A 24,701-nucleotide genomic window follows, 5' to 3' on the forward strand; every position below is an offset into this window, starting at 1 on the left:
CAAAATGCTACTAGTCTATCAAAGGAAGGAATACAGGTACCACACTAATAGATAGCAGGTGGCCTGTGATGACTGTACTAGGAACTCATATGAAGAAAGGGGGGAATTCAGTCTGGAGGACTTAAGATATCTTAAGAGTGGGGATTTCAGCACACAGAAAATATTTCAGACAAAAATTGGAACATTGGCAAAAGTAAGTGCAAAGCACATAAAGAGAAAAATGAGTTAACCCAAGTGGCCAGAGCATAAGATATAGAGGAAACAAAACAAGAGACACCAGAGAGAGCAGGAGACACGGGTCCAGCTCACAATGTGAATGTCAGGCCAAGGAGTTTGGGCCAAAGCCTGGGCTGAGCAGGGAGCCACGGAGGGGCTCAGATCAGAAAGTGACACAACCAGATCTATGCCTGAGGCAAACACGAAATAATAGCTGACAATTTTATAAAATATTTTTCACCGGTGTTCCCTCAAGAATTATTTAGTTCCAAGATATTTTTATTCTCATTTTATAAATGAAAAGGAAGGGCTTCTGATTAACCCTAGTGCTCTTCTCATTATACCTGACCAGCTTCCACAAGTTCACTAAGGATGCTTTACAAGACATGTAGAGATGGCTTCATTTTCATGGGTCTACATGCCCTATATTCTTTTATAACAGTTCAATTATAACTCTGAAATATTTCATATTAAGTCCTGTATCTTTCTGGTGGAAATGTATACATGCTAAGATAAGGAAAATTCTTCCCCTGCTTCACATTTTACAGGGCTCAATTTCTTTCATTTTAAAAACTCCCATTGTCATGAAGAAGTATGAATCTAAACCATAGTCCAATCCATTAAAAATTAATAACAGCTGTGTTCAGAATGCAGTGAGAATTGCCCAGGAATATTTTTGCAAATTTAGAGGGTTTTTCTAAAATTTTTCATCAGTGAAAAACAGATTTAACAACAACAACAACCACAACAACAAACCATGGATTTTGATCATGATTTTTGCAGTCTTAGAAATACCATAGTCAACACAAAAACTTCCAGTAGTTACCAAATTAAGTCATTTTTCTTAATAGTGAGAGAATAGCCACAGCTCTCTAGAACACCATTTATTTTCATTATACATTAGTTTTATTTCCCCTTCTCAAATATGACAGGGGAAAAATTAAAAGTATTCAGCCTAATTTCTCCCCAACATTAAAAATAAAATTCTGCTAAAATAGCAAACCTTTGACTGCTGAGAGATAGAAAGCTCCATTAGGGAGAAAAAGGACAGTCACAGAGAATTATCCTTTTGTTAATGAGACTCTAAGACATCCACACTGAAGCTAGAACATACCTAAATCAAGATTCAAAAAAAAATGTTAAAAATCTGTTTGAGCCAAGAATTTGATTAAAGATTGAAGTTTCATCCTGTAAATAAGAATCTAATTAATTATCTAAAAATGTTGCCCAATGCCATCTTCTTCTAACCATAATATGAGTGCATACATTGCTACATTTTAGAGATGCAATCCAAATTGCTTTTAATACTCTAAAAGGTATATTCTTTACAAATTAAATATTTCAAATAACTAATACTGGAGATCATGCTGTAACTTAATAAAAATAATTGATAACCAATACATTCCCTTAAGAAATATATGGCCGTTGGAAATGGAGAAATAAAAAAAAAATAAATAACACTGGTCAAATTCAAAGCTAGAACAACAATGAGGGCCTTTTAATGAATGCTGCATAGTTATTACATAATTTCCTTTCATTCTGCTAAGAATCCAGTGACAAAATTAGAGCCCTATTTCTATGTTGCTATTATCTACATCTTAAAAATGGGAAAACTCAGGTTCAAGTGGTCTAAGATAAAACAATAGTCTTTGATGGCAGGATCTGAACTCCAAAGGTGTTCATTCCACATTGTCATATGGCCAGATTGCATTGGGGACAGCACTAGCCTTTTTCTTTTCTTTTCTTTCTTCTTTCTTTCTTTCTTTCTTTCTTTCTTTCTTTCTTTCTTTTTCTTTCTATTTAGAGAGAAAGAGGAAAAAAAGAGAGCAAGAAAGTGAGCAGAGGAAGGGCAGTGGGAAAGGAAGAGAGAGAATCAGGGTGTGGAGCCTGATGTAGGGCACAATCCCACCACCCTGAGACTATGACCTGAGTCAAAATCAAGAGTCAGACACTCAACCAACTAAGTCATTCAGGTGCCCCAGCACTAGCCATTCTTATACATGGTTTCAAAGTTGTGACTGCTTCTGCTGTGTCTTGCACAAAAGAAATACAAACCGAAGTCAAAGGACTTATCAAGACATTACTTGGTCAAGACTTTTTTTAATTAAAATATACTTTCATATTATTGCCCATAAGCCATCTCAACATATTTTTTGGATTGAGGTAAGCTATGACTTATGTCATCAAATAATGAAATGCAAAATTCAGAAGGAAATTGCTGTTTGGACTTAAAATTGTAAATTAATATATTTTAATATTAGCAGTTATAAAGCACTTCACTGTATTTTTAATCGCTGCCTCTTTGTAATATGTAAAAGTGAGATGTTGCCAGCAAGTGGAAAAGGAAGAAAAGATTTCAACCTTTAGTAAATTTTTGCCCAGAGAAATTCCAAGACAGTGGCAAAGCGATACTTCTGAACTAATAATCTGATTGGTACTCCTAATACAAATGGATTTGGTTATGCCAGGCCTAAGACTTTCACCTCCTACACTCTGAAGAGCCCTGAGTTTGGTGACATCCATGCAAGGCACTTCCTTTCAATGTTTCTCATAGAATAGGACTGGTCCTATTTGCCTCTTAACATGATTCTCTCAGGCTGTAGAATTCTAACGGTGATGAATTCTCCCCCACGCACACATGGCCCTGTTTTAATGCTACTGTAGATGACTGGCTTTTAACTGCTATCAACAATCTGTTCTTTTCAGTGTCGACAGGAAAGTTTTGGAGCTATACAGTTGCTCATTTTTTTTCCTATTGCATAAATAGGTGATAAGTAGAGCATCCTTAGCATGAAGATATACAGGCTCCAGTCAAAATATTCTGTTCATTGTCAAGGGCTTTTTTTGTACCAAAGCCAAAAGTCACTCCAGCTTATCAGTGAAGGATTAAAGTCTTCTGCTTTCCTAGGATATTCACACAAGGATAGGTGTGACACTTTATCAAAATCTTTACTTCGTTGTGAATGCTCTAGCCTTCGTCTATACCTTTGGGTTCCCCTTTGAAGATTGTAGAGAATGCTAAAACATCCTTTCTTTTTTTTCTTAAGTACATACTGATATTTCCTTAATAAGTATATTATGTTTATTTAAAAGAACTACATTTGTGACTGCAACTAAAGAAACATATTTTTGCTTACATTCTCCTTATCTATAGTTTATTTTTCTGTATGCTATTATTTCAGAAGAAGCTGTATTTTATTGTCATGAAATTCTTTGAAAATATTCAGAAAAAAATGGTTCTCCATAACATCGGTTTATTAAAATAGGCAGTATATAACTGTAAAGTTGCCTGCTATTTAAAAATAAGCCAAAATATGTTTAAATAGTTTACGAAAAAATATTTTTTTGAAGATATATTTACTTGGGTGGGGGGCAGAAGGAGAAAGAAACTTAAGCAGACCCTGTGCTGAGCGTGGAGCCTGAAGCAGGGCTCAATCTCACAACCCTGAGATCATGATCTGAGCCATATTTAAGAGTCAGATACGTAACTGATCACCATTCATATGCCCTTAGGAAAATATGTTTTTAAAGAAAAAATAATTAATATGATGTCACTGTTGTGTTGAAACTATAATGGTAAATTTCAAGACTGAGTGAAATTTTTGAACTTAATAATAATTTTAGACTGGGTATTTCAAATGCTTTGCAATATCCTTGTGTTTTACATTAGGGTCAGATTAAAGGTAAATTAAAATAGAAAGACTGGAGCACCTGGATGGCTCAGTGGTTGAGCATCTGTGTTTGGCTCAGGTTGTAATCCCGGTGTCCTGAGATCGAGTCCCACATCAGGCTCCCCACAGGGAGGGAGCCTGTTTCTCCTTCTCCCTGTCTCTGCCTCTATGTCTCTCATGAATAAATAAAATAAATAAATAGTTATTTTTGTAAAAAATCATTTGTTTTACAAAGTCAAAATTTTTTCTATGGATATCTTAGCTCTTCTTCTAGATTGGCATTTATTAAGGGCAGGCTAAATATGTAGTTCATCTTGGTATACTTTATATACTTTATCCGATATATAATACACATTTAATAAATAGACTTAATAAATAACTTTTAAATTCATATATCTTTTTTTCTGAATTTGAGCTTATTATAACTACATGGGCAAGGGTACATGTACTCTTTACAATCACCTGGCTAAAAATGTTTGTTTTCAAGAAACATAAAGTGGTATTTGACAGACATCTGAGAAATAATATTGCAGAATGTATTATCAAAATACCAACTCTCAGACAAAGCCAGAACACCTATTATTTAACTTGTTACTCAAATGAGAACATCATACACATTTGCTGACAGATTATAAAAAAAAATCTATTGCATCTGGTTTTCTGTTTGCTTCAGTAGTATTAAAATTCTTAAAGAAATTCTAGCTCTGTTCATAATTTGATAAGACTTACAACCTCAGTGTTTCAAATGTGCTCTAATCAATAGGGCAGATCACTGAAGAGATCACTACAGTCCCATTTGATGCAGGACACTGAGAAGCATTTTAATCAGTGATGCAATGGGTTTTCTTTCAGAGGACTGTGAATTTTGTTTAAAATCCATTGGCTCTATTGATTATTAGGTGACATCTGCCGCATGCAAATTACTGGCTACAGGAGTGGCAGTGGATGCTAAATACTCTTGTACTCTGTAATTTAATGTATATTTTAATGAAGTGAACAGTGAGATTCCTGACAGGCATCAGCAACTTTGAAATAGTCTTCCAAATTTCTCATACAGTTCGAAAGTAATGAGATTTGTTCCATAAAGTGATAAAATTTATGCCATAAATTATCTCTAAAAGAAGAGTGCATCTTAAAGCAGTATATTTTCCTTGGTAGAGATCAAATTTTAAATAGTTGTTTAATGGGAAGTTTTTAGAAAAGCAATCTGAGCTATATTCTCTTTGAGAATTTTTGCCAAAATTATCAATGAAATGGAGCACCATATGGTATGTGAAGCCTAATATCACTTGGTCAGAAGGAAAGCCATTGATACAGTAGTCAGTGTGCTAAAACTTGGCCCTTAGAATATATCCCATCCATGCATGCATCCATTGCTTCAGCCTTCAACAATGGTCATGGAAGGCTTTCTAGGAATCAAGCTTTATTCCTCAGAATATTCAGGATGTGTTTCCTTGGACTTTGTAATCTAACTAAGCCCTTAGGAAAATGGACTTGTTTAAAATCAGGAATGTTGTGTTTTGTTTGCCTGAAAAAATAATTTACAATATACTAAAATCGTTTTGTTAAGAAGCAACCGTTAAACTTAACAAACATTATAAAATAAAACTAGCTTTTTCTCAGACCTTTTAGGGATTCCCCTGCGTATATTCTTACCCTAAATTTAGTTATCATGGTATCTGCTAGTGCAGTAAGTCTGTAATTATCTACTGCAAGGAAGTCTAGTCAATGGAGTGCTTGAAGATTGACTTAACTAGTGATCCACACAGTGGATATTGTGAATTTCAAATTGCCTTTAGAGAGTTTATGCTCACTGTCATAATATTGGAACCTAAATACTTATTTCATGACTCAGTCAGAAACCTTTCCCCACAAAGTGTCCTTTATACTATTTAAATAAGGGATCCCTGGGTGGCGCAGCGGTTTGGCACCTGCTTTTGGCCCAGGGCGCGATCCTGGAGACCCAGGATCGAATCCCACGTCGGGCTCCCGGTGCATGGAGCCTGCTTCTCCCTCCGCCTATGTCTCTGCCTCTCTCTCTCTCTCTCTGTATGACTATCATAAATAAATTTTTTTTAAAAAATTTTATAATATTTAAATAAAATGCAAATATCTTACTGAATCAGAATCCTACCCCCATGGATGATAAGCATAGATGAAACTGCCCAGAGGTATGGCTTAACAAACAAGAAAACAGTGCATAAAGGACTATGTACATGTTAACAAATATTTACTGTCTATTATGGGCTAAAATATCTTCAAGGTGCTGAGAGTACAATGAACAATACGCTACAAGAAGCTTATAATCCATAGGGAAGGCAGATAAAAATAAATAAACATATAATCAAACCTGTAAGATAATATCATGCACTGATGAGAACTCTGAATGGGCAATGTGATGGAGAGAGACTAAGGAAAGATATTCAGGGAAGGCCTTCCTGGAGAAAGGGCATTTGACTTGATATCTAGATGTTGAGACATCAAGAAAAGAAAATGAGTTTGTTGCTTTTCTTTTCTTTTCCCTGGATGATTTATAATAGACATTTTCACCACTCACAATTAGTCTTTATCTAGAGGCTTCTAATAACAATTTTTCTTCAGTCTATTTCTGACATTAACTAATTAATTAATTCTTTTGGTACGCAAATCTTACCCCACCCTACAACAAAGCTCTATAAAACTTTATTGCAACCACCTCTGTAATCAGATTCCACTTTGAACAAGAAAAATAACCTACATATTCCTTTAAATCTAGTCTTATGCTATAGTCTGACATTATACTTGAATTTTTTTCAGAAATCCATCAATAAGTATGCAAGTGAATAATTAATAATAATAGTATTATAATATCTCTTACACAGTTTATGTGCTTCACAATAACTCAGTGAGATTGGTAATACTGTCATTCCCATGTTATAGATTAAGAAACTAAGGCACAGAATGGTTATCTAATTTTCCCAAGATTCACACCTAGTGGTAAAGGATCTGAGACTAGAACTCAAGTATTAAGGCTACAGAGAAATGTCTTCTAACCAGAATATCACAGCCACCCAAACAAAGCCACTAAATGAAATATTTTTTTCTAATTTTCCTAATGCAGAGTTTCTCAGCTTGTAAGAATACTATAACCTTAAACTTCACCAAATTAAAATAGGAAACTGAATATTCCTATGCTCTTGTCACTTTGAGGTTTGAATTTGGGTAACAAATCAGGTAGGCTGTGACTATTTCCTTATGGACTCTATAAGGAAATGCCAGGAATGGCCCTCCACATAAATAATGACGCCACAACTATTGTTATATAGACCAAACATCTAGGCTTTCCTCGATATGGAAAATAAATCTCAGCATACTCAGAGCACATAACAAACATGTATTTTCTACAAACATTTAAAAAATTCTCTGCAACCGGTCTGCAATAACATGTCCTCATAATCCTATGTCAAGTCAGCGATGACTACATTTGCTTCCAAGTTCTCACAAAGAGCATATTTGGCAATTTTTCTGGAGTTACTCAGTTATTCTAATAAGCTAAGTTACTAGATCTCAGGCTATGTTCTCCATTTTAAAAAAACATGAAGCATTCTGTTGTTTCCGGGGGTTCTAGTACCTCCCCTCAAATTCTCTAAGAATCAAATTTCTCAAAAATCACAGACAGTGGCATTGGGATTTCAGCTTCAGGGTCTTCAGAAGTTAACCACTGAAAAAAATGATGTCTATTGTCATACTTCCATTCTGATACTAAGGAGATTCTTAGTCACCTAAACCAGTATTTAAAAAAGAATCGCCTTTTATTATATTAATTACAAAATATTTATATAAAATAACATAATAATATTTATATAAATAATACTTATATAAAATATATATATTAAATAGGAAATCCCTTTGAAATTTGGGGGCAGCTGGGAGAGCATTTGGATTTGCCACTCAAATATATTCAGCAATAGCAGGAACTACAGATAAAATGCATGGTTTTACTTAAACAGAGTGCCACATTCGATATTCAAAGCCCCTAAGCAGAAGGTGTACAGATTCCTAACAGACATAACATACTCAGATTATCTAATACATAACATGAATACATTTGACCTCTAATCTTAATTCCAATTAAAATTTAAATAAAGGTAAATACAGTGTGAATACTACTTTATTTTCCAAAGCTCTCACAGAAATGAAATGTTCTGTGAGATTTCTTAGGAACAGATTTTTCTTGTATAAGATTTTCGGGTGGTGTCATTTAATCATCTTACTTACCAAATCTCTAGCTGACAAAAGCCATGTACTAGTTGTAATTTCACATGCTCTTCTAAAAAAAAGCGAGTAAGGATCATTTTTTTCCAAGTACTTGTTTCAGTGTTCTCTGTTCCTCTAAGGATAGCTTTATTGTTTAATCTTTGGTTTTACAGGGACATTTTCAGATTTAATCTATAGTTTTCACATTGAAAAGCCTGATAAAAAGGAATTTTGCAACCAGCTCAGTCTTAAGATGTAAAGATTATTCGAAGTGCCAAACCTTTCAGTTTGAGGCTGCAAGGGGGGGAAGGATTTTTAAACTGAACTTAATGTCAAGGTAGCACATTGCTCACTCCCAGGGACTTCTGAGCTGCTTATGCGATGTCTTTTCAGAAGTTCAGGAGAAAGCAGGGGCAGTTGAGGAAGTCAAGCTGGGCAAGAAATCACTAGTATCTGAGCTCCTGTAGGCAAAGTCCTGATAAGGCTGGAGAGGAGAGAAGGCCCTTTGGTGTAAGGTCAATGGGTTAAATTTGACTGAGTGTTCAGAGCAGAGCTGGGGCACACATGGAGATTGAGAAGAAATGGACTGAAACAGATTTGGGAAGAAAAATTTAAAGAAAACAAAAGAGGAAATGACATGTGTCTGACAAGAGATTCTGGGCCAGGAAGGGTGTGGCATATGAGTAAAGTCAAGGTCAGGAAGGGACTCAGAGACAATGTCACTCTGGCTGGAGTGATTTTCTTACTTTTCAAATTTATGTTTCTCATTATTCACAATCCCTTCAAATATCAGGTGAACTTTTATCATCAAGTCTTGTAGTCCTAGCTCTTCCTCAGAATAATTCTCAGAATTCCAGAGCACACACATCCAGTCTCCAATGGCTTCACACAGATGCCCCTGGGTCTCTACTGGGTCATTATCTGTTAGTGCTTCCCTCAGATATCCATGAGTGTAGTTATCAAGCTAAAGAAGCCACCACTTCCAAGAACGTGAGCCTCATGGCAGCCTAACTTCAACCTACTAGAGTTTCCTTACTAATTTACATTTGCAGAAGGTTAAAAAGCACTATGGCTCCATGATAATCTCTTTATGCTCTAAATACCCTAGTGAAATTCTCTTTCTTAGCAGAAGTACCTATCTTCTATAAATCAATTATTCAGTTCCCAATGGCTATTCCTCTGGATCTGGCCTGCATGGAGAAGGGTACAAGGAACCGGAAAATGAACTATACCAGTGGGAGTACACAAAATAGTGATTCTTGCTATCACTGGCACTACAGTGTAGCAGGTACGGTGCCTGGGTTCAATTCCTGCCTCTGCCCCTTACTGCCTACAGGATTGGGGAAGTTATCGACCCTCTCTCAGCCTATGTCCTCATCTGTGGGATGGAGATAACAAATCTTCCTTCATAGGGTTATTGTGAGAAATAAGTCGATATAGGTAAATTGCTTGGCATGATATGCAGTAGTTAATCATGTCCAAAAACATTGTTTGAATCAGAATGGTGTCTTTAGAGACTGTGTTGGGATTCTAACAGTCCAATAAATCTCTCTCAAAGGCCACAGTTACTTAGAGGTAAACATTTTGCTTTGGAAAATTTAGGTGCTCTTTGGGATTTTTAATGCCAGAATCAGTCCACTAGAGTTGTACAGATCAGCCTCTTCTTCAGCAAAAAAGGAACCAGCAAGAACAAAGAGTCGCAGCTGTGGAAGAGCAGGGTATGGAAACGAGATTGGTGTCTCCCACTTTTTCTCATATTAGCAAGAAATGTTGGCCAAGTCCTCGCTGTACTTCAGAAGGCAATGTAAAAGTACTTCTTTGCAATTTATCAAATAAAGGGGGACACCTCACCTTCTGACCATCTTGCTTGGAGATTTAAAGTATCACAATGGAGTTTACAAAATAAGGAACAGCAGAGCAGCAAATAATGTGCTGGGGTATCAGATCTTTTCCTTAATTTACTGAGATTACTTAGTAGGGTAGCTTCAGGAAAATCTCAGCCCTTGAGATGATCCAACAGATTCCTTTGAGATACTTAACCCATCTTATCACACAGTAAAGAGCTTAACTGTGACCTTCAATAAATGTATTGACCATGTTAAGAAATAGCAATACTTTTTCTACAGATTCTGTGTCTAATTCTCTTATTCTTACTAAATTTGAAGGTAAAATAACTGAAAACTAGACTTTCATTCTTCAAGCAGAAGGCAAAGGTAAAATTAATTTGAAAATAATTAGTTGAAAGATTTTTCACGCCCACAAACTTCCTGAGTCAGGAAGCATTGGTATTACCCAAATGGTCAGGTTCAAGAGGAAACAATAGCTGACATGGACAGTAGCCACTGAGACAAAGGCAGAGAGCTTTCATTAACACAATTTGCAAGTGAGGAGCTATGGCCCTGTGGCATGAGAGGCAGAATTTTCTCGGAACAGATGGCATGACTTGAAAAATGCAGACCTGTATAACTTCTGAGATCTCCAAGTTTTTATCTCAGAATTCCAAGCCTCTGTTTCTTGAGAAAGGAGAATCAGAACTCTTAAACATCTCTGTGGAGAAAGCCACAGAGGGGTCACTGCTTGAGATGATTTGTGGTATAGGCAGTTTCTAGAAAAGAAACAGAATATCTCAAACTCACTCTTGGCTGGTAAGTACTGTTGAGACAAAAATTGTTTTCTGCCTTTTTTCCCCTCTCTAAATGAATCACTTTTCAATTCCATCTTTAGAGTCTTTGACTCTTAAATAGTGGGTTTTTAAGTCAATCGATTTTAGTTCATTCATAAAAGCAAGCCGGAAAGATGAAAGATATTCACTAAATCTTTCAAGAGGCAGTACCTGGGAGTTTGGATCCCAAATGCAATCTCTTCTAAAATTCATATTGAAAAAAAATGCCATTTAGAGTCTAGTTTAGCTTGGAAGAGTTCCTACAGAGGGTAAGGATGTCCATTTACCATTTTATTTTTTTTCAGTAATCCTTTTATTTCTTAGGAGAAAAAGTGGCAAATGGCAAAAACTTATTTCACATGTTCCAGTATCATTCCTGTTTGCCAGAGGAAGGCAGAGCAATCAGTGCATCTGGAAACCAAACCAGGAGGTGACATATGAGTTGTCCAAACATTTCTTTGGAAAGTAGAAACATAAGTCATAGGAAGAGTCATCCTGGAGTGCTCCAGTTGCTCATAGCAACCTGAGCTGCACAAGGCAACCACTTTGGCTTGGATTTCCAGGTTGCTTTCCATTGGGGAAGAATGCTCATACACATGGTAAATGAAGTTAATGCAGTAAAGCCGATATAAGCACTGATGTTTTATCTTCTGACAGCATATGAATGTGCAAGCATTAAGTTATAGGAGAAAAGGGGCTAATTTTAGATTTGTTCCTAGCCCTCTCCATGTGAATGGTGTCGCTGTGAGCCCAGCAATGAAGTTCACTGTGTTGTAGCAGACTGCGCAGTTCCTGAATGTGTCAACCCAGTCTATGAACCAGAACAATGTTGTCCTGTCTGCAAAAATGGTAAGACCATACTGCATTAGCTTTCAAAGAGGGGTTAGTGCAAAATACAAATATTTCACCACTGCCCATTCAATGCAAGAGCCCTCTCAGATCTGCCTGTGGTTCTTCAATGTGGGCATCACAAATTTATATTTTTATCCCACCTTAATATGAAAATGAACCAGCAATGGGTGCATCACAAAGCTTTCCATCTGGGGATTTAAAGCTCTCATAAGCTGACTTTGTTGTGATCCCTATTATTTATTTTTGATTTATAGGGAGGATATTGGAAAGAACACAGAACCACCTTTCTGTAATGACTTAATTTCACTCTTGTGGAGGCTATGAAGCAGTTCACCTCATTTCATAGTGCATAACCCAGGAGAGAGAGTAGGATAAATGCCAGGTATTTTGCTTTGGGCATAGAGAAAACTTTAGGTTTAAAGTTCAATTATCAAAGAAATATAAAATTCAATTATTGATGCACTTAAATTGAAGGAAAAAAGACTAGAGGATTCAGGGCTTCTATTCTAGGTTTTTATTACCCTGGAATCTTTCTCTCACAGGAATTAAACAGAGGAGAACTTGACTTATAAGATTCTGGGTTCCCTTTTGGCTTTTATAGAATGGAGAGGTTGAAATGCCTACAGTATGCTGATCAAAGTGATGCCAAAAAAAAAAAAAGTGATGCCATAGAGAAAACAATGCAGTGCCATAGACATAGACCCAAGACAGCATATCACAAGCTAGTATCATGCTCTTCCTACTGGTCATGTACCAAAAAATTAAGCTCCACTAGGTAACATTCCACAAATACTCCCTCCTATCATTCATATCTGCTTGGAAAAGTGGTTCGAACTTTTAATTAAGCTAAGGTCACTCTAATGCTGAATCCCTGTGCCTTTCCTTGAGTCAGCAGGTGCTCATCTTCCTTTATCACTCACATCTTTTTTTTTTTTGGTCCTGTATTTGCCATTATATTAATTCATCTGCTAATCTTCTTCATTATACAATTATAATTAGTAAAAAAAAGAGGTATTAGTTTATTTAAAGAAAAAACAGTAGCAACTAGAACTAGTTGTTTTTATAATAATTTTTGTATTTTAGTGTCTTCCAAAGGTCTTAGGAAGATCACTTATGACATTTTTGCAGGCACAGTTTTACTATTTCTGATCATATGAGCCCACTGAGTTGAATACTAAACTGCTAACCTGCCTTCTCTTTTTATTCTTATTCCTCTCATCCAACTGACCTGTGTCATAGTGACCATCTTTTCTGACTTAGAAGGTGGAAATAAATATCGTCCTGAAGTCCTAAACTATCTAACATATGTAAAGGTATACAATTTAAGACTTTATATTTTTAGAGGATTTTGAAGAAACTGGAAAAGTTACAGGGAAGAACAATAAGATGATTTAATGGTTGAAAAATAGGACCTATGAGGACAGACTCAAGGAGTTAGCATAATTTGTCCTGGAGAAGAGAAGGCTCAAGGGAGACCTAACTGTCATAAAGTATATGAATGGTTAGTCTAAAGTGGAAGAGGACCAGTTATTTTTCATTTTCTCCAAGGACAGAAGGAAGAAAAAATCAGCTACCTAATCAATCTTTAAAAATAGGATTGACAAGTCTTTGACTGAAGACTTTTTTTTTTCCAGAAGCAACTGTCTAAACAGGTCCTTGAGGATCCTCTCTTCCCCAGGTGTCCCTGATTGGCTTTTATTTCACATTTATGGTAAACAAAATTATGCTTATAGTTAAAAACCCTCATCTGGACATATTTAGAATACTCGTAGAATTAAAGCATACGAGACCATATATTTAAAACACAGGGTTTACACACGCACTACTACATCATCCTAGCTACCCCACACCAAAGCCTGTAATATATCCAGAGTTAATGTCTACATCAAATGTCAAATCATTCACTATCGACTAGTCACCTTTAATTTGATACCATCCAAGATTATTCTACTTCTCTCCAGGCGCCAGAGTGGAAACTTAACTTCAAATGAAACCTTTCTATAAAAACATCATATAATAATGAATGGGCTTTAATTGTTCAGTTAATTAATTAGTCATCCATTATATCCCTGAAGCACATGTTAAGAGAACAAGATAAGTTAGGTTTTCCAGAATTTAGTTCATGGCACACTACAGTTTCTGTTCCTTTTTGTCATTTTCAAGCAAACTTTTTTTTCTTTTTTTAATAAAGGAAATGAATCTGAATTAGACTTAGTAGAAAGACAAACTCTGATTATAACATCATGACATGTTATCTTTATCATTAAATGACACTAGTCACTTGTGCCCAAAAATTGAAGCATAATCATTGTCAAAGAAAAGCATATTAAGGATCACTGAAGAATCCTTATGACCACCAAAGATATTGGTACTTTCACGGAGAGAACAGACTGCGCCCCGTCTTGCTTGCTCTCTTCCTAAGCCTAGCCCAGAAAACAGAAACAGATGACCCATGTTTGGAAAAGCAGGGATGGGGCGGGGAAGGGAGGGGTAGATGTTTATTATGACAGAGTGCAACTAGACCAATTTCTTAAATTTCTAACACATGGTAAGTCTTTTTCGTTCTATACAACAAGATTAGTTTGCCCATTATCATGTAGACTCTTAAAGTATGCCACTAATTTCTTAGATTAAAAAAAAGATAAAAATCTACCCTATGGATTCAAGGTGCAGGCAATCAGTCTTACTTTGTAAACAGTCCTATAACATTTTCTACATTTCTTAAGTCTTCATAAATGTTGAACATTTTTAGTTTGCATAAATGCTGATTATCTTGGCTGCCGAATACTTTGCTTCTGCATACTAACATCAATTTCTCTGCCTTCCTGAATTATAACTTGCCAAGAGCAAGAGGCTTTAAAGATATAAAACAAAAGTTTAAAATGATAGAATCTACCGCACCTGACCTTAAAACTCAATATTCAGCTAATATAAAAATCTTCATTCTCAGCTTAAGCAAGAGCAAACAAAACAAGAAACATTCAGGGAAAATGTGAGTGATTGGGCACACACACAGTAAGAGGAGAAAGAGGAAGGTACTTTTTTTTTATTTGGCTAGGACTGGGGAGAATTGACAAAGGAATTTATTGGGTTGGGGTTTTTTTTTTTTTTTTGATTGTTTGTTTTTGGTTTTTAAAATACTATTAAGCTGGGATCCCTGGGTGGCACAGCGGTTTGGCGCCTGCCTTCAGCCCAGGGCATGATCCTGGAGACGCAGGATCGAATCCCACATCGTGCTCCCGGTACATGGAGCCTGCTTCTCCCTCTGCCTATGTCTCTGCCTCTCTCTCTCTCTCTCTCTCTCTCTCTGATGACTATCATAAATAAATAAAAATTAAAAAAAAGAAGATAGTCTAAAAAAAGTACTATTAAGCCTTTGCTTCTCCTTCCTCTATATCTCTACAATAGCTAGCAATTCAAATGCCTTCTTGAAAAATACATTTCCTGACTGCGCATCTTTCCCCAAGATTGTTACTTTGCCCTTTCAGCCCAAGTCCTTTCTATGTGAATGAATGAATATTCTTTATGGTATTCTATCTTTATATTTTAAAAAAAGGAAAGTAGCACAGCATAGAAAACAGTCTAGGTTGGAGCATCATATAAAAATTTTGAATATTAGGTAAATGATTATACATTTTTTTAAATGATTATACATTTTATTAATATTTGTTCATTAGAGCATCCAAATAACTAGCTATATTTTTTTTACCTTTGATCAGCCAATATGTCAGCGAGTTCCATATTTTCAGTGGCATATATAGTCAGTCAGTATTAATGGTTCTGAAGGAAGAGTCTCACTTTGCCAAAAATTGGAAAAGACAGGAAGCACCCACAAAATCCTCCAAACACACTGAGTGAGAAGTTTCCATATCCTTTATAGTTAAACTGCAGGCACTATTCAAATGTTTAATTCCTTTTCCCTTATTCTCTCCTGGTTTAGTAGTGATACAAATAAGGCAAGAAATAGACTAGCCAAAAGAGAAAAATGAAAACAAAGACAATGGATGGGCAGTGAACAAATAAGAAAGGGGATGTTAGAAGCATCCACTTACTTTAGAAGTGCCTGGGAGCAAACATATGACACATATAATTGTTAGTATCTCTAATATACAATGAGTCCCGTTTAATAAATGAGAGAAAAACAACTCTATAGGGAAGGGAATGGGTGAAGAGTATATAAAGGAAATTCACAGAAAACCAAATGTCTAATACATATATGAAAATATGCTTACCCTCACAAGGGACCAGGGACATAAAAATTTTTAAAACGAGATACTAATATTGTACTCATAATAACTTGGAATTGATAATACCCCAAATCAGCAAAGATATCTTAAAAAGGGGTGAGAAAATATTGAAACAACGTTTAAGAAGGGTACTTTCCATCAAAAGTTTCATGTAACTTGAAATCAGCAATCCCTCCTCTTGCACTTTCCCCCACATTCATATACTACATTTTTACTACATTTTTACTACAATTTAAGAGCAAAACGGTGGGAGAAAACAGTGTTCCTTCAATGGACTAATGAAATATATTGCAACCTTTAAAAAGACCTTAGTGGCACTTTTTTTTTTTTTACTGCTGTGTAAAATAAGCAAGGAGTACACACTATGTATTCTTTTATGTATAACATACTAACGTAGGATCCCTGGGTGGCGCAGCGGTTTGGCGCCTGCCTTTGGCCCAGGGCGCGATCCTGGAGACCCGGGATTGAATCCCACGTCGGGCTCCCGGTGCATGGAGCCTGCTTGTGTCTCTGTCTCTCTCTCTGTGACTATCATAAATAAATAAAAAAAACTTTAAAAAAAAACATACTAACATATGTTCTATATAACACATACATTTTAAGTGATATATACTTAAAACATTTTAACTATTGTACAATTTTAAGTAGACATTAAAATTTGTATGTATGTATATAGGAAAAGAGCTAGGTAGATACACAATAGAACACTAGTAATGATCCAATGGTTGCTTTTAGAGAAAAGTGAAAAGGTAAAGGGGGAGGGAAACAAGAGCTAATCTCTTTAAAATATTAAACCCTAAAAGACTGATCATAATGAAAACAAAGAAAAGTATACAAACAGGCAGCTCACAAAGTAGAAATGTTCAAAAAATATAAAAAAACTATTCAGCTTAATAAGTCAGATTTTAAAAAAAAATTTTTAAACCCTTCCTTGTTTTTGTATGGGGCAAAAGGAAAGTTTTGGAAGAATACACACCAAATTTTTATAGTGATCCAATGATCAAAATAGAAACTAAGAATATGGGCAGCCCCAGTGGCCCAGCGGTTTAGCGCTGCATTCAGCCTAGGACCTGATCCTGGAGACCTGGGATTCAGTCCCACATCTAGCTCCCTGCATGGAGCCTATTTCTTCCTCTGCCTCTTTCTGTGTTGGTCATGAATACATAAAAAAAAAAAATCTTAAAAAAAAAAAGAAACTAAGAATAGAAGTACAAGGGTAGGACCCAGATGTTTTATTTCATAAGCCTCTTTACTGGATAATTTTAAAAAAAACTATTTTATTTTCATAATTTAAAAGGCTGTATCAAACCTTCAAATAAAAGATAATTCTAATGTTAATTAAACTCTTCCAGAGGAGAGACAAGAACAAAATTTTCTTTTCCTTTTACTGGAGTATCATACTGATTCAAACCAAAGAATACAAACAAAGAAAATAATAAGTGGTGGTGGGGGGCAACTGTAGTTATAATTAGTGATAGGGAACTAATAAAATACAAAATCCCTAATCTGAAACCCTTGGGTTGTGGATTTTACAAAGAGAATGAATTTCAGATATCATATAGTGCATTACATGGCCAGTGGGTTTGGAGCAGTATTCTTCAAACACATGGACATTTCTCCAACAAGATGTATGATAATCCTTCTGAGAATGGATAGAGTAGCACACCATCTCAAATCAAAATTTTCAGAGACCATGGGAATGGGATTGCACATTTGTGTCAGCAAAAATAATCTAGAAAAGGATTAAGATAATTAAGCATCCTGACCAAGTGGAAGTTTACAAAGAGAGTTCGATATTAGGAAATACATCAATATGACTTATTCTATTTCCAAAAAGATAATATTATATATATATATAAAGATATTAGATGCAAATCAGCAAAATCTATTAAAACTCTTGATAAAATAAGACTGAGTGGATACTTTTTGTATGATAACGTATATCTACCTCAGTCCAAAAGGACAGAACTAACTATGCTTAATAGGTTACTAAAGGCATTCTCAATAAAGTCAGGAAAAAGACAAGGATGCTCACTATTATTTAAAGTTTCAGGTAGAGAGTGGATATGAACTAGCTAACAGAATTAGAAAAGGAATAATTTGGAAGAAATCAATTGGGATGGAGGAGATACAACTGTTACTATTTTCACATAATATGAATGTATACTTGAAAACCCAAGAAAATAGACTGAAAACGACTCTAAAGACAATTTAGTAAGATAGCAGTATACAAAATGAATATACAGGTCTCTCTCTCTGCGCGCGCGCGCACACACACACGAAAGAGATGTATTAGTAAAGTGAAATTATGGCACTAGTATATGATGCTAAGACATTAATGAAATATAATAAAGAGTTCATAGACCTGGGATCCCTGGGTGGCTCAGCGGTTTAGCGCCTGCCTTTGGCCCTGGGGTGAGATCCTGGAGACCTGGGATCGAGTCCCATGTCAGGCTCCCCGCATGGAGCCTGCTTCTCCCTCTGCCTGTGTCTCTGCCTCTCTGTGTGTCTTTCATGAATGAATAAATAAGATATTTAAAAAAAGAGTTCATAGACCTAGCAACACGTGGAAATTTGGTATATGACAGATAAATTAGCATTTTGAATCAATGGGGAAAAGGTAATTTGTAAAAGAAATGATGTTGGAACAACTGGATAGTTGTCTGAAAGAAGTAATTTTAAGTTTCTACCTTATAACTCAGGTAATTTTTCAATTCAACAAAGATTTAAATATAAACCTTTTTTTTCCAAAACAGTACAAGAAGAGAACCTGGACCATTTGATTTGTAATCTTGAAGTGGCTATTTTTTTAAAAGCAAACAAAAATCTCCATGCAGCAAAACAAAAACAAAACACCGCTGTAAAAAATATATATATATAAAAATATTTTAATTATAGATTATACTCTTATATCCCAAAGGGTTAACCTCACTTATATATAAAGACCCCTTTGAAATTGGTAGGGGAAGAAAGACCTACAATTCTACTTTAAAAATGGGCAAAGAATTTCAAAAGTCATTCCACAAAAAAAAAAATAAAAATAAAAAGTTTCCAAAACATGTGAAAAATTGCTCAAACCAATTTTAGAAAAAAATCCAAATGAAAAATTGATAGTTTTTCTTTTTAACTTACATATTGGCACAAATCCTAAAATTTAAGAACCCACTTTATTGTTGGTACTGTGAAAAAACAGGCAAGCTCTCCTATTTTGGTGGATGTATGAAGTGGCACAAACCCTATAGAAGGAAGCTTGACAATATATATCAAAATTATAGTATATGTATCTTTTACTCAGCAATTCTATTTACAGATGCTTGAAATGCCAAATGAGGAAGCAGTGTTATTCATTTCCTGTGTTGTATTTCAAGTTTTAAGATGATAAAAAATGATTAGAATATTTGTAGAAATAACTATAGATTTAAATTTTCTTTTTAACATGTTATTAGTTGACAATTTAAAAAAAGCTAATTTCCTCCTGTAAATACTCATTGAGGCATTTGTATTGAATTACAATTTAATTAGCTTCCATTTACCTTTCATTTATTTTTTTCATATCATGCAGTGCATTTTTAAACTTAGTTTCACTGGTTCAGAATTGTAAATCTATTTAGCATCAACAGATTATAGACTATTTTTAATGTAAAAAACACTAACATAAATAACTATTAATCTTTGGAGGATATCTATACATACAGTTTTTAAAAAAATCACAAAACCTTACTAAGAATTATTCAAAAAAAAAAAAACACTAGATAAGGAAATAAACCAAATTTCTAAATGTGAAAACGCAAATTTGTTAAGTTGCCATTTCTCTAATGATAAATTAAACGAAAATCTTATCAAATTTCTTATATGATGTAATTTTTTTTGTAAGTTGACAAAACTTGGAAAATTTAAGTACAAAAAAAATAATGTACTTGATAAGATTGGGCAATTCAGCCAACCAGATATATTAAACCAATGTATAAAGATAAAATAATTTTAAACAGTATAAAAATAGAAAAAAATAAACAGATAAATAGACTAGAAAATTATAAATTAGCCCACAATTTAGTATACAGTTAAAGTGACATCCAAGTATCTGGAGAAAGACTATATTATTCCAAAAATAGTTTTAAAGGTTAATCATTTTTAAGTGAAATTATATTCCTGGCTTACCCATTATAGAAAAGTAAGTTTCAGTTGGATTAAAGATCTAAATGCTGGGATCCCTGGGTGGCTCAGCCATTTAGCACCTGCCTTTGGCCCAGGGTGTGATCCTGGAGACCCATGATTGAGTCTCACATCAGGCCTGCTTCTGCCTCTGCCTGTGTCTCTGCTTCTCTCTCTCTCTCTCTCTGTCTCTCTCATGAATAAATAAATAAAATCTTTTTTAAAAAATCTAAATGCTAAAAAAAATGATACCATAAAGGAATTTTTATAATAATGTAAATATTAACTTATTATCAGGATAAGGATGATCTTCCTAAACATAAAATCCCAAAAATATCTATAACAGGAATGACTTAAATGCAAATTAGATCACATAATTTAATCCATAAATTTCTTCATAAACTAAAAGAAGATAATATCGAGTTTGAGGAAGGTAAAATGCAACAGGCATTCCCGGGCCTTACTAGTGAGAGTGTAAACTGATATATCCTCCCTGAAGGGAAATGAAAGTGTTCAGGACTTTGATCCATCACATCTAGAAGGCGTCAAAAAGAAATAATCAGATAAGCATATAAAGATGTGTATATAGAGCTATTATTTAATCATTAATAAAAGCAAAATTTGGAAAACCTGAAACCTAAAATTCAACAATAAATGGGGTTTAAAAACCTATAATATACGGCAGCCTGGTGGCTCAGCAGTTTAGTGCCCTCTTCGGCCCAGGGCCTGATCCTGGAGACCCGGGATCGAGTCCCACGTCAGGCTCCCTGCATGGAGCCTGCTTCTCCCTCTGCCTGTGTCTCTGCCTCTCTCTCTCTCTCTCTCTCTCTCTGTGTGTGTGTGTGTCTCTCATGAATAAATAAAAATAAAATCTTTAAAAAAAACATAGTATATCTACATAGACTGATTACTAAGAAAATATTACAAATAATATCATTAAAAAATAAGGACATTTCCCACACACACAAAAACATATGTTCAGAGTATATTATTGAATTAAACCATGGGCCAGAAGTCAATGCAAATATGACCCCATTTTTGTTAAAAAGAAAATATACATATAGAAAAAAACAGGAGGAAATACTTCAAAGCGTTAATGGTACTTAACTCCATGGAGTAGGATAATAGAGGATTTCTACTTTCTTCCCTTTGCTGACCTATATTTTTTTTTACATCTCCTACAACAAACATGTATTATCTCTGTGATTTACAATTACTGTTTAACCCAGAAAATAGACAAATTCTTTAAAAAGATCATGTACAATCCTTTCTATTTTTATAATTTATTAATAATCAATGATGTATAACTTATTAGAAATGGCATTATGATTCCTTGTTGTAATTTTACTCCATAAATTAATTAGCTAATGATTCTACCATTTGACCTTCAACTCCTGCAACTATGACATTCTTCATAAAGCATTTGGAAAACCATCACCCACTTTATGCATCTATGAGGGGCAATTGCTAAAATATTCACTTAAGTATTAGGGCAATTGCTTAAATATACCATTTACGTTTTCATGAAGCTATTTCCTAAGATCAGCCTTTTAAGTCTGAAAGTTGGATGCAAGTCTTTCACCTTCATTTGATATTTTCTCACTTCCCCTTAGATAGACAATTAGTAACAAGTGAAACATACATAAAACAAACACCCAGAAGGTGAAAAATTTTCTGGCCATTGCACATATTCATTTGCTACAGAGTCCCTGAAATAGTTCATGATGAAAGCACAACCCATGAAAGGCAGTTTTAAAGTCTGCATTTCATTGACTCTATAACTGAAGGTCAGAATTATCATATTGGTATAAAGTAGATGTCAAAACATAGTAATTATAAATAGCTATTTTAATGAGCCACAAACAATAATTTCCCATTGCTTTCATAAAGATTCCTCTGAAATATGAAGGAAAATATTTATATTTACGTTGTCTTAAACCAACAGGATTCCCTCTTAATTCATCAGCAAATTAAATCTCAAAAGCATTATTTTATAATGTTGACACAATGAAAATTAATGCCACATTTATTTCCTGCTAATCACTTCTCTTCTTTAATCATCAGGGATACCCAGCCCCTCAGAAAATGAAGGAAGGCCAACTCATTCAGAAGCATGAGCTTTTTCTCTGTGTTTTTTCCTCATCATATAGGAAATGCTTAGGGACTATTTTTTCCCCCTACATAAGCATTTAGAATGTTGAGTCTGGTCATCCCACAAAGCACACACTTGCTTAGGGAGTTGCATGCACATCTTCGAGTGCCATGGGTACCGTGCAGCACACCACCCCCATGGGGTACCTGAGATACTGGAGGAAGGGTGAAGAACACGCACGCACACACTGAATATCTTGTTCCTAAACATTCATATCACCTCAAAGATAATCTGGCTCAAATCTAGTAGTTTCACAGAGTGTTGAATATATCTTCCAGAACTGACTGTGCATTTGCTATTCTTAACCCCACTTTCTCTCTTATTCTTGAGCCTCTCTTCAATTATGTTTCTATAGACTATTACTGACTTCTAGGATTGTATATAATAATCTCTAATTAAGATGCCTCCAAGAACTAGGGATGACAGTAAAAGGGCAATTGGGATCACTGACAGGTTCCATGGGAGTTGGATTTGATTCTAGGAGTAATTAAGTAGGTGTAGGTTCTGGTGGTGAAGCCAAGGCATTTAGTCATGCCAAGATTCATGAACTCCCAGAAATAATCTTACCTCCCTAAGGAAGGTTTAAGTCATTAGCCATGGGAGAGCTTCACAGAGGGTACAATAGAACTGCTCATCTCAGGTTTGTTGAACCCCTAGTCCACAATGACCCTTGAACTCTTCCTCCTAAGGCTCATATATCCACGTAGCTCGGAGAGGCATCCAGAGACTAATAGGTGACTGCCGACCATGAAGGCACAAATTAAGGTACAGCATCAGGCTTCCTCCAAACCTCCTCTCTGATGCAGATACATTACGAAGTAGTACTTCTTCCTCTCATGTCAGCACTGGCATGTAGAAGCTCAGGCTTTTCAGAGAAGCCCAGAGCAAGCTGTGTCCCACCGCCTTCCCACCTCACTAAATAGCGTCAATGTTGCACAGTCAGATAAAAATAAAACAAAGGTGCAATTTAAATAGTATCCCTTGACCTTTGTTTGTACTTGAATGTCTTCAGAAGCACTTGGGCAGGATAAATAGTGGAGTGGAGGGCCTCTGGAAGATAGGACTCTCTTTCCCAGAAGTTTCAGAGGACTGGAGCAAGAAGAGTCTCTAACAGACTTACGCCTGAGGCATGGATTCCAGATTTCCTTTCTTACGGAAGGAAATCTCTTGGGCCTTCCACATCCCATGTCATTAGTGAAGAAGAGACCAAAACTCTGGGTTACCCATCCCCCAGACTCTGCTCTGCATCCGGTTCTGGGAGCTACACTGTAACACCCAATCCATCCCTTCCCATTCCTGTTCCCTGCTTTTTCATTCTCCATCTACATAGTATATATCTTACTTTTTGAGTTGCTTGTCCCCGCCTCCTCACAAGAGTATAACCTCCACACAGGCAATGATTTTTGTTTTGTTTGCTGTTGTATCCCCCACTACCTACAACATGTAGTAGGTATGCATCTATGGTTTTGAACAACTCAGTAAACCCCCATATTGTGCCTTGGGAAAAATTAAAATTACATAAGACATTTTATTATTTGAGTTAATTTAAATGCAGCTACTTCTGAAAAGTATTAGTCTTCCATTTCATAAGAGTTTTCCTATGAAGAGTCTAGGATGCGTTACATGACGGGAAGGAAGATGCTTATCAGAAGTTTTCTTTCCTACGTTCTAACTTTGTTTTAGTTTACCACTAATATTAGTGGTACATATATCAGTAAGAGGCACATTGAAGTGATCTAGTAGGGACAGGCTGATTGCCAGGGGAAACCATGTCCAGCTTGCTATTTTACTGCTTTATCATCTTGCCAGGGCCACCTAAAGCTTCTCTTTCTTAAGAACTGGCCATATGTAACAAATGGGTCACTTTAGTGCAAAATTAATAAAACACTTTAGTCAATATTATCCTTAATGATATGTTTTATCTAACAATAGGGATTGGACTTTTTAATGATTAAAGAAGCTATGAGCGTTGACCGAATATGTGATTTGTCAGTCTTTGGTAAAAACTACTGCGCTTAATGTGAAGACAGGAAACAAATTCAGAAAATGTGACTTGATCCGGGGGCAGAGGGAGAAAACCTGATTGCAGGGGATCATATTTAACTCTAGAAATCAGACTGTGCAACTGGAAACAAAATCAAAGGGTTTACACAGGGACAAAGGCAACTCGCTAACTAATGTCTTCCAGCATATAGCGACCAGGACACTTGCAAGGATCGCAGTGGCTGAGACAAGAAGCCCTTGCAGTAAGACCTCTGATATTTAAATGTAGCTCTGAGCTGCTTCAAATCAATCTATCAGAAATGTTAAACCTCTTTTGAAACATATTTATGGTTGGATGCCCCTCAATTGAGAAAAGGGAAATGGGAAGTTCCTGCATGCATACTTATTTTGCTTACATGAGCTTCATTTGTATAAGGTGATGGCACAGAGCAGCCATAAATGCTGCTGCTTGTCAGGGTAGATAACCAGCCAACCCTGAGTCCTCCCTTCCTTTCACCCGTCACTTTTAT

General features: G+C 35.5%; 1 protein-coding gene across 1 annotated transcript in view; it reads left to right on the forward strand.

The window, feature by feature from the left end:
- Positions 1-24,701, forward strand: part of VWC2L (von Willebrand factor C domain containing 2 like) — a 148,439-nt gene that overhangs the window by 10,897 nt on the left and 112,841 nt on the right. Inside the window, exon 2 of the mRNA XM_055345007.1 lies at positions 11,505-11,634. Coding sequence (XP_055200982.1) covers positions 11,505-11,634 — 130 coding nt within the window. The remainder of the gene's footprint in view (positions 1-11,504; positions 11,635-24,701) is intronic.

The sequence above is a fragment of the Nyctereutes procyonoides genome, unplaced genomic scaffold (genome assembly GCF_905146905.1).
Source record: "Nyctereutes procyonoides isolate TBG_1078 unplaced genomic scaffold, NYPRO_anot_genome, whole genome shotgun sequence".
Lineage (NCBI taxonomy): Eukaryota > Metazoa > Chordata > Mammalia > Carnivora > Canidae > Nyctereutes > Nyctereutes procyonoides.